Source organism: Eurytemora carolleeae, unplaced genomic scaffold, assembly GCF_000591075.1.
Source record: "Eurytemora carolleeae unplaced genomic scaffold, Eaff_2.0 scaffold2006, whole genome shotgun sequence".
NCBI lineage: Eukaryota > Metazoa > Arthropoda > Copepoda > Calanoida > Temoridae > Eurytemora > Eurytemora carolleeae.
In genome coordinates, this window is record NW_019397944.1 from 1 (window position 1) to 11,718 (window position 11,718).

The 11,718-nt window shown below is 32.6% G+C and overlaps 2 protein-coding genes across 2 annotated transcripts in view; both read right to left on the reverse strand.

The window, feature by feature from the left end:
• Window positions 1–741: 741 nt before the first annotated feature.
• On the reverse strand, window positions 742–10,114 carry LOC111716425 (DENN domain-containing protein 5B; the record flags this gene model as incomplete). Its single annotated transcript, XM_023491878.1, has 13 exons — window positions 10,027–10,114; window positions 8,245–8,379; window positions 7,624–7,701; window positions 7,313–7,370; window positions 6,338–6,449; window positions 4,398–4,464; window positions 3,792–3,832; window positions 3,363–3,402; window positions 2,872–2,944; window positions 2,360–2,417; window positions 1,909–1,983; window positions 1,343–1,371; window positions 742–828 (listed from the first exon to the last, which is right to left on the reverse strand). Coding segments are annotated over exons 1-13 (882 nt in total), but the record flags the coding sequence as incomplete, so codon positions are not given.
• Window positions 10,115–10,133: 19 nt separating this feature from the next.
• Window positions 10,134–11,718, reverse strand: part of LOC111716426 (DNA polymerase epsilon catalytic subunit A) — a gene marked incomplete at its 5' end in the record, with an annotated part of 25,033 nt that continues 23,448 nt past the window's right edge. Inside the window, 3 exons of the mRNA XM_023491880.1 lie at window positions 10,134–10,662; window positions 11,074–11,132; window positions 11,363–11,438. Coding sequence (XP_023347648.1) covers window positions 10,617–10,662; window positions 11,074–11,132; window positions 11,363–11,438 — 181 coding nt within the window. The remainder of the gene's footprint in view (window positions 10,663–11,073; window positions 11,133–11,362; window positions 11,439–11,718) is intronic.

Here is an 11,718-nt window from a genome sequence, read left to right on the forward strand (position 1 = left end):
ATATATATATATATATATATAAATATATAATCACTAATTTATCAATCAATCAAAAAGAAATTTACAGAACAAACGTTAAGAAAATCAAAAATTTGAATTTGTTTTGTTTAAATTCCACAGGCAACGCCAGGCACTTCAGCTAGTTTATATTTAAAACTGTGACATATTAGTGCTGCTTTTGCTTTTGTGCCCAGAAGCCCGGCATTTCTACCCAGGAGGAATTCCGATCTTTGTTTACATTCTTAGTTATTGTTTAGATAAAACTAGTTCCTGGCCATTCTAATCCAGTATACCCCCCCCCCCCACATTGAGTTGAGGTACTTTCAAAACTAATTTGAATAAAAACAAGTTTACTTTATCAAGTTCCTAGACATAATCGCAATTATTTTTCAACTAAACTTGAAAGAAATATTAAATGGAATTAAACAAATGATTCAATTCTATTCCAATAAAACTTTTAAGTGGCACAACAAAGCATTCCACGGATAAAAAGAAATAAGGGGAAAAACTATAAAATTATATAATTATATTATATAATATTAAGAATTAGTTTTATTTTATTTTTAAGAAAACTGTCCACAAAACCTTCAAGTATCTTATAAATGTATTATATCTAAAAATGCAACATATTTAAAGTAACAATATTTAAAATAACAATAATAGTAATAATGATAATAATAATGATAAAAGTGTGATATATAATGAGTATCACACTTTTATCATTATTATTATCATTATTACTATTATTGTTATTTTGTAATAAGTTACCCCAAGAAGATCAAAGAACTGGATAAGAGGATAATCGAACAGATCCAACTCTACTGGAACCTAGAAGTAATATAATAATTAGACATATTGCTAAACAGCTTCAGAAAGAGATGCAAGATATAAAATGTAACCTTTTTATATTCTGCCAGACCAAATAATCCGTTAAAATATCTAAATAATCTTGAATTTGGCTTAAAACCCAACAAAATTGAAACATTTCAGATAATTCATTTCTTCAACAATTTTCAAGGCATTTATCATTCACTTTTTTTACCTATGAATTTGAATAAATTTGAGATCCTAAATATTTAATCAAGAAAATAATGTGAAACAATCTAAAATATATTGTTGTAGAAAGTAAATTATAGATTTTTGACGAAATATGTTATAGATAGATATAAATATTTGACTATATATTTTAATAAAAAACAATTACAGGTAGTGGACAATTTTTCATTTTAATTTAGCGAGGACCACTCTAACCATTTCTGGTTGTTTTGAATAAGAGGCCCTTTAAATATTTTGGTTCGTATTATATACCAAAAGTTTTGCATTATTATTTAAACAGATTTACCTTCGGTAAACTGATAGAGGCAACTTCTCCTAACATGTTTAAGATTGTATTTAAGAAATAAGCAAAATATTAAAAAAAATCAAGGTAGAATTGTTGAATTAAGAAATCAAATCAGAGCGAAAACTCTTGAGCTTGATTTCCTCTTTTTGTTAATTTAGTTAATTATTTGATATCCCTGAAAGTGTCTAAATTCAACCTCAGGGTGTCGTTTGCAGAGAATGAACAGCCAATCGGAAGCCGGAAAAGTTTGCACGTGATCAAAGACAGAACTCTCATTGGTCAGAACCCAGCAGGGATATCCAAAAGAGAGGATTAAACAGAAAATCAAAACAAGAGTTCCCAGCTCAGATTGAATAAGTCATCAACAAATTGTGAAACCAAATCTGAAACAATGGTTTGAAATGTGTGATGTGTACACTGTACACTGTACAGTACAAACAACAACATTTACAGTAATGTACAGTGAACTTAATTTATATAAATAATAGAATAATCTGAAACGTTTTTCTTTCCAAGACCTAATATGTGCAGTATTGTACACAACCTATGTACAATCTAAATCCTGCCTAAACACCAGAAGCGTACTGATCGGCCAGGCGAAGGTAGAGGGATATCGTACAGCAAATTGTAAATAAAAGACTCTATAAGTACACAAACCGTTCGAAAAGGTACATGGGGAAACAACAAAATAAAATATCTTTCTTTTATCTTGGAATTAATCTTATTTCAATCTTGTTATCTTTGGTCAGAAGAATAAAATGTAAATTTTGGGAGAAAAAAGTCAATCATAACAAAATAAGGTTGGTAAAATTTGAATATTTCTGATTTGAAAGAAATTGAATCAATTCAAGAATATACAGACAGGGTTTCTCAGTCATTTTCAAGCGAAATTTTTATTAATCATTTAGTCAACTTTAAGCTAAAAATCTATATCTACGAATAGATTTAACAAAACACCCAAAATTTGTCGTTGTGGGGGGGGGGGGGTGAGGGATTATTAAAAGTTTGATAATATTCCTAGTATATTAATATCATAGTCTGTACGGTTGATGAATCGATGAATAGAGTGCAGAACCTAAACAAAATAATTTAGAAAAAAGAATCTTTTGTTCTTTTTTTTTCTTTATTCTTTTATAAAATCCCCATTTTTACAGCTAACTGCACCCCACTCCCATTTAATTTAAAAGTGTAGTTGTTTATTAATGTTTTTCTGTTAATTTATGTTAAATTTATTGTTCACTTTACAGTGTACATAGTGTATTTATATATATTAAAAGTTGTAATCTCTATTTGTTTGTTTGTTTGTCCGATCATAACTCAGGAACCCATTTATCGATTCGTCTCAATTTTGATTGGTAAACTCGGGAGAACCATGGGCACATTAAGAGATTCATTCTAAGTTGAGTGGGTCGATTTTATCAGGGAAACTAAAATCGTAAATTACGACCGAGCGCGGGTAAACGGCGGTGGTCAACTTGAGTAACCTGGACAATGCTGGGTTCCCAAGCTAGTGTTGTATATTGTATAACCTGGCTAGCTGCATGCTGAAGAGGAAGAGAACAAATTAAAGAAATAGATTTAGTAGCGTACAACGTGTCATTTCTGAATTCAATATAAAAAGTTTTTTTTTTTCTCTTAATGCCATATAAAGTATATACCTGTCCTCTTTATAAACAGAAAGAAATGCAATTAGTATAAACATGTTATGAAACATTACAAGGAGATTAACAAAATTTATCTTTCTAAAAAAAATGAATCAAAAATAAAAAGAATCTAAAACATCTTTTCAAATTAAATATTGATTTTAACCAGATGAACCTGCCATATATGTACACTGTACATACAATGTACACTGTACATACACTGTACACTGTACATACACTGTACACTGTACATACACAGTACGCTGTACATAGAGTGCAGTTTACACGAAGGCATATTTCCTAAAAAAAGCGATCAAGATGAGGTTGCAGAGTTTTATTCAGCTTTAAGAAATTAAAATAAGATTTATATTTTGTTCCTGTAATCATAGCTGGCGGTTGAAAGCTCTAGAGTGGAACCTAGATAAAATGAGTTCATTCAAAAATCGCAAAATCCAAAAATTTTGCCTAATCTTAAAAAGTTTTAGACCATTTCATGTCGTAAATGGAAAATTACACCATTATTAGTGTGAGAGATCAAAATTACCCCCTAACCCCTGCTTTTTATAAAGTGCCTAAAGTGTAAAAGATGAATCTTAAAGGTTTTCTTTACAGGGAGTAAGTAATAGAAGAAAGATATAACTGACGCGGTTCGCCCTACAATATGATTATTGATTTTACATGCTTTGCAGACGGTACTCCATTTGTATAAGAAATATACGCGGTAATTGTACATCAGACAAATATTTCTTATTCAAATGAAGTACCGTCTGCAAAGCCTTCTATTCTATACTCCCTGGTTTGTTTACCTGAGAGCCGGGTAGTATAATGCCGTGGCAAAGACCTCGATCTGTAAGGAAGAACAATAAAAAAAATCCTCCATGTTTGCAAAAAAATAGCTAAATCATACAAAATTAATAAAACAACTTTGCGTCTACATACCTCCACTAGTTTTCCATAAACATAAACTTATGGTTGCCAAAGATGATTTAAAAACAATGTTCCCAAAACCAAAGCTCTTAAAGGGACTGAAGCGTAATTTCAAGTAACCCTCTATGCAAAGATGGCAATGCCCGATTAACAACGATACCCTTAAAAGCTTTGTCCAATCAAGTATGAAATAAATATTTATGTTTTTGTTTCTTAAAAATGTTTATTTCCATTTGCGGTTTCTCTGTGAAAGTGACTTGCGCATTTCTTGCTTGTAAGAAACATATTAAGAAAGTCACAGAAATTAACACTTTCCCCAGTCAGAAAACGACGTTATCTTTCATTTTTTTTTATCAAATTAAGGTTCCTAGGATACCAAAAGAAATCGGAAATTACCATATTTGCATGGAGGGACACATGAAATTACGATTACAGTCCCTTTATAACTAAGATTGTAGTATAAAACTTTAAAGAAATATTTTTACCTAGCATTATTTTGTCTTCCAGCTGAGCTTGGTCGGACACGTTCTGTTTTCTTAATAGTTCCACATTCTAAAGAACATTTGATTTATTCCATTTTTTTATTTTATAGAATATAAGACATATCCTTGTTTGAAGTTGTTAAGCGCACTCCTGTGCGCAGGAGTGCGCGTGTATGTTCCTTTAACACTGAAATGGAAACAGATGTGGATATATCTATATCACACTCTTAATAGAAAAACATATTGTTCTTTTATAATTAAAAAAATTACAGCGCTGAGAAATCAAAATATAAATATTATTTATTTCTTGCAAGCGCAACGAAGATTTAACTAGAAATTCGAAAAATTGTTTGTTTCAATTGCAATGTAGATTACACTAAAAAATTCGGGAAATTGATAGTTTCAATTGCAATGTAGATTTAACAAGAAATGCGTAAAATTGCTTGTTTAAATTGCAATGTAGATTTAACTAGAAATGCGGGAAATTGTTTGTTTAAATTGCAATGTAGATTTAACTAGAAATGCGGAATTCGGGAAATTGATAGTTTCAATTGCAATGTAGATTTAACAAGAAATGCGTAAAATTGCTTGTTTAAATTGCAATGTAGATTTAACTAGAAATGCGGGAAATTGTTTGTTTAAATTGCAATGTAGATTTAACTAGAAATGCGGAAAATTGTTTGTTTAAATTGCAATGTAGATTTAACTAGAAATGCGGGAAATTGTTTGTTTAAATTGGGATGTAGATTTAACAATAAATGCGGAAAATTGCTTGTTCAAGAAGACAATGATTTCAATTCAGGATATGTTCGAAAACGGAAAACCTGACATTGTCTTGAAAACGGTCAAGGGTTTTAATATAAAAAACTCCTTTTATAATTTTGATTCCAGAAAATTAGTTTAAATGGGGTATTTTTGTCCTCGTGATGCTTAATAAAATGTTGGTTATAGTTTTCACTTTCAACTTTTAAACTCAATATGGGCCGGGATTCTAAAACCCCAGTCTTTTCAATTTGGGCCCATTTCTAGCACTCAGAATTGGGCCAAGTTTTAGTTTTGGAACTAATGTCCCCTAAACTCAATTAATAGGAAAATATGTAACTTAGATTTGATTTACTATTTTCAATTAAATATTTTTTTTCAACGTAAATTCAATATTAAAATTTAAAGCCAACAAATTTTAGACGAGTTTTCGACAAACAATTGTCATGCTTTACATGTTAGCAGATTAGGCTCGGTCGTGGCACTTTTTTGAGTGTACAGAGGGCGTGCTTAGCTGAATGTGCTTGGCACAAACCAGACGCTTCCGCAGGTGAGAAGGCGTGGTACATACCAGACGTTCACCTAGCTGAGAAGGCGTGGAACATACAAGACGTTCACCCAGCTGAGAAGTGGTTTTATATACCAGACGTTCACCCATCTGAGAAGGCGTGGCACATACCAGACGTTTAACCAGCTGAGAAGGCCTGGTAAATACCAGATTTTCACCAGCTGAGAAGGCGTGGAACATACCAGACGTTCACCCAGCTGAGAAGGCGTGGTACATACCAGACGCTCACCCAGCTGAGAAGGCGTGGAACATACCAGACATTTACGCAGCTGAGAAGGCGTGGTACATACCAGACATTTACCCAGCTGAGAAGACATGGAACATACCAGACATTTACGTAGCTGAGAAGACATGGAACATACATTTACCCAGCTGAGAAGACATGGACCATACCAGACATTTACCCAGCTGAGAAGACATGGACCATACCAGACATTTACCCAGCTGAGAAGACGCGTGTTACTTACCAGACATTTACCAAGCTGAGAAGACATGGAACATACCAGACATTTACCCAGCTGAGAAGACATGGAACAAACCAGACATTTACCCAGCTCAGAAGGCGTGGTACTTACCAGACATTTACCCAGCTGAGAAGACGCGTGTTACTTACCAGTTTCTGTATTATGCATTTTCTGGAGGGAATGGAGGGCGTGGCAAACATTCAAGTCCTTAACCTCCTCCAGATAAACCAAGGAGAACCCACAGCTTTTACTTCCATCCTCCTAGATACATAGATAGATATATAGATAGATAGATATATATATATATATATATATAAATATATAATCACACAGCAAACAAACATAAATTTTTAATATAAGGTTCAGGTATTTAATTATACATAGAGCCCGTTTTCCTTATGCTTCCTCAACATATATTCTAAAATAATTGAGTCTCATGTTTTTATCTAGCTAACGTCTTTTTATTTTAAACTAGACTGGAAACCCAGCTTTGCTTGCAGTTTTTCCTTTACAAATTAGAACTTTAAACCAGGCTAAGAACATACTTGCGGTTCTAATTAGTTCTCAAAAGTCAAAACAAAATTTGAGGCAAATCGTTCCTTGGGTTCAGGAATCAGGAGTTATGGTTGAACATATGAACAGATAGACATAAAGTCAACCTTTATCGTAAGCTTGCCATGCATGTATATTGCACGTCCAACATATTCCAAGTGGTTCTGATGGTAACCCTAGCATGCTGTGATGTTCTATGGTTTGTCGGATAATGGTTGACGGGGATACACTGACTACTGAGATATAGTCAACTCTGAAAGTTAGTCATCAAATATTTAGACAGTTTCGACTTTAAAGTGTCGCAACGCCTTGGCCTTTGGTTTTACCTCACAAACTTACTTATACTTTTTATAAGAATCTCCTTATAATAAACAAATATGCAGTACGCTCTCGGTATAGTTGATGGCTTACAAAATTATTAAAGGATTAGCGTACATCATCACTCTATACACTATTACCTCGTTGTACATAACCAAACTATCTCTATTAATGGTTAATAAATAACCAGGATTAAATGTTTTTATGTAGTTTTTTCCTCTTTCCAATTATAAACTACTTGAAACAATGAATACCTTAGTTAGCACAAAGGGATGACAAGAGGGAGGATATCTTGATTTATCATTACTAAACCTGAACAATAAAGTATGAATAAACTAAATTTGAACTCATTCACAAGGTCTCAAATTAAAACATTCTGACCTGCACATTTTTTTAAATTTCCCTTTGTCTCGTACTTTATGACAGAAAAGTAAAATATTCATTTTTTACCAATTAAAAAAGCACTTGTTCATAGCCAACTTTGAAGAATACGTATACATTGGAAATTTGTTTAAATGAATGCTATAATGACAAAATAAATAATAATAATAATAATATTAAATACCTGAGACCATTTGGTAGACACAGTCTGGACAATGCTTCGGGATTAAAATGACTCCATGATGTCATATCAGGATAATGTCTAAATAATTAAATAAATTATCTATTTAAAATAAATAGAGAAAAAATCATCTCAAGGTTTGTATGATCTATCTAGAGGTGATGTATCTCCAGGGATTAGTAATTACCTGAGTATTCTAGGTTTGTAAGATGATGTATCTCCTAGGATTAGATCCAAGGAGTGTAATTACCTGAGAATTCTAGGTTTGCAAGATATATCTAGAGATGATGTATATCCTAGGATTAGATCCAAGGAGTGTAATTATCTGAGTATTCTAGGTTTGCAAGATATATCTAGAGGTGATGTATCTCCTAGGATTAGATCCAAGGAGTGTAATTACCTGAGTATTCCAGGTTTGTAAGATCTATCTAGAGATGATGTATCTCCTAGGATTAGATCCAAGGAGTGTCATTACCTGAGTATTCTAGGTTTGTAAGATATATCTAGAGATGATGTATCTCCAGGGATTTTATCCAATGAGTGAATTACCTGAGTATTCTAGGTTTGTAAGATCTATCTATAGGTGATGTATCTCCAGGGATTAGATCCAAGGAGTGTAATTACCTGAGTATTCTAGGTTTGTAAGATCTATCTAGAGGTGATGTATCTCCAGGGATTAAATCCAAGGAGTGAAGTATTTCATCAGGTTCTAACCCGAAGTTAACATCTAGTCCGGAGACCATAAAATACTGGACAAACCTATAAAACAAACCATTTAATTCAACTCGTCTCAACTTAAAGGGACTGTTAGTGTAGTTACAAGTATGCAAAGATAACATTGACAGTTTAACTTATATAACATTTATCTGATCAATAATGTGGAAGGTAAAGTCATCTTTTAAGGTTGGAAAGTAATTAGTTCTGATAATTTCTATAGGTTTTGTATTAGAAATTGAAAATTATCATTATTTAAAATTTTAAACAGAAATATCTAATTCATGCTTAACCAGACAAAGATTTGAATTAGGCATTGCCATCTTTGCCAGGGAAAAAAATATGTGAAATACACTTGTGAATTTTTCAATTATTCTATACCCCGTTAAACATGAGCCTCTATATAGATTTTCTAAAATACATTGCAGAGTATACTGAAGATACTGTTTACTGAAAATAGTACATTCAAATGTTTAGTAACAAGTTGAAAATAGAAGAGATTGTGTCTGTATGGCTTCTAATATTATTGATAAATAAACCCTCTGAATAACAAGATATTCCAAGAAATGTTTTCAATGCTCAGAATAGAAAGGATAAAAAATATCGAGGTTGCGTGATTTATTCCAAACCACACAATTGTACCAAGTACTCTATTAGGAGTAATCAAATCCAACAGATATTTTTCATCGCAATCCTTGAAAAAAGTACCAAGTATTCCAGGGCCGGAACAAGGGAGGGGGCACACGGGAACGTGCCGCCCCCGTGAGATTAAATTTACAGTAAAATAAGTGCCTTTTGGCTGCGTTAGAGGGCTTTGTCCCCCCCCCTTTTTAACATGTGTTCCCCCCCCCCTGCACAAATACTAAAATTTAGTTGTTTTTAACCACATTTCTTAAAAATAGTTAAGAGAGAGTCCTACCATGTAAAAGCGAACCTAATCAGAATAAGTCAACAGGTGATTTAAAAAAAATAAAAAAAGCACAATTTCCCTATTCTTAGGCAAAGATTTGAGCACAACAATTCCAGACCAATTTGTCCCAATTGAACAATGCAACAAGTTCAAAAAATAAAATTAGTTCCATTACATTTTTCATGCGACTTAAAATCATCGATTAATTAACAATAACAGATTGAATACTTGATTCGTCTTTTCAAGATTTAATGGTCTTTCGTTTACAACATACATGAGGCAGAGGCGAAAAGGAGTTATGCGCATGCGGCGTCGTAGAACAGGCTCTCTCTCTGGAGGATGCGCGTAACTCCTTTTGGCTACTGCCTTGGGGTTATTGTGAAAGAAAAACCCCTTATTACATTTTCTTAAATTTTTTTGTATTTACAGTTTTACTCAATCCTCCGTCAAAAAAACAAGTTGTTTCTAAATTCAAATATAAAACACTACATCTCAGCTCTTTTATTTAATTAACTCTAACCTGATTTGCCTATTTTCGTCTAATACAGATGGAGGGAGGGTATCCCCCCCTAGGATGTTTAGATAAGGGGGGGATGATACATGTCCCTATTTTAACTTTTCAATGCCAGCTAATAAAATATAGACTTTGATGATTATGGTGGAACACCCCCCCCCTCTCCCAACCGTGAACGGGATAAGAATTTAGTACACCAGGAATATCAGGATAGAGATAAGAATCTCATCCCCCCCCCCCAACTATTCTTAATTTTCCCATTTCTTACTTATTTTGTAGTTTCTCGTTTGTCGCCATATTTTCGTGTTTGTTTTCCTCTAGGTTAACCTCCACTTAACTATTATACTTTTAAACATTTTTCTGGAAAAATAAAAACATTAATAGTTGATTTTATGTAGGCTTTAGATATCAATATTTAATATTATTAATCATAGCATCATTTTTTTCAGATAACGTGAGTGGACAAAGTATTGCGTAAAAATCTTTTATAAGTTGGCAGAAATTGATTTTTCACGGTTGATTTAGCTGAATATTGCTTAGTTGAGATAAACACTGATTAGTCCAGTTGAACAGTAATTAGTTCAGCTGAACATTGATTATTCCAGTAGAACATTGATTAGTCCAGTTAAACATTGATAAGTCCAGTTGAACATTGATTAGTCCAATTGAGGGCATTGATTAGACCAGTTAAACATTGATTAGTCTAGTTGAACATTGATTAGTCCAGTTGAACATTGATGAGTCCAGTTGATTATTGATTAGTCCAGTTGAACATTTATTAGTCCAGTTGAACATTGATTAATCCCGTTGAACATTGATTAGTCCAGTTGAACATTGATTAGTCCAGTTGAGCATTGATTAGTCCAGTTGAACATTGAACTTGGCGGCCAGGTCTCCATTCATCCTAAAAAATATAAATAATATTAAATGATTTTGTATTGAAACACTGCAGATGTTCAGGGAACTGCCGACGTAATAACAAAACGACTCACATTTTTAATTTTGTCCTGATTAGAAATAAATTCTGTCAATTCCTTTCCTGCATAAATACACAACACACCATTGATGAGAAACCACAATTGTCAATTTTCAAATAGAAAAACAAGGAAAGCTTCTTTGATAATTCCCTATTCCGGTTCCTCTAATAACCGTTATTTGCGGATTTCTGCAGCAGAGACAATGGTGAAATGTCGTTATTTGATAGTTTGAATAAAAAAATATCTTCCTCATTGTTGCTCAAATGAATCAGTAATACTCAAAAAGTATTAGTATTTTTCTAATTGAGAATTAAATATCCAAAAAATGTTCTATCTACCTGAAAGTCCAGTTAACAAGTTCCTGTAGAAGTGGCATCTTGTAGTGTTCAGACACACCCTGTACACAATATTTTATTTTATTCACCCTCTAATATTTATAACAATTTAAATAATTAATTTTCAACTTAATTTACTAAACCCTGTATTCAGCTGTTATAATTTCAACTCAGTCATAAATAAACGAAAACAAAGCACTGTCAATAAAAACCGGTTTTTATATAATATTTTTCATCAAAAACAAAAACATCTGAATTAGCAACAAATAATTAAATTTTACTATGACGTCACCTGAAATGTTTTCAGAATCTGACCAATCCCAGCACTGCTAATTGTTGTCTCAAAGTTCCCGGCACAGAACTTGTTTCTAATTATAGAACAAACATTTTATTTCAATACTAGCTTCAGTACCCTGGAGCATTGCCCAGGGTACTCATAATTACAGGGTGGCCAAAACTTTTTTGAACACATCCGTACAAAAATCCGTACATTTTCAGAAGAAATCCGTACAATCCGTACAATTTTCGAAAAACAATCCGTACAATCCGTACAATTTTTTTTTAAAAAAATCCGTACAATCCGTACATTTTTTTAAACCAATCCGTACATTTTTTTTAAAAATTATTTTCATTGACTTTAGCAGCTTT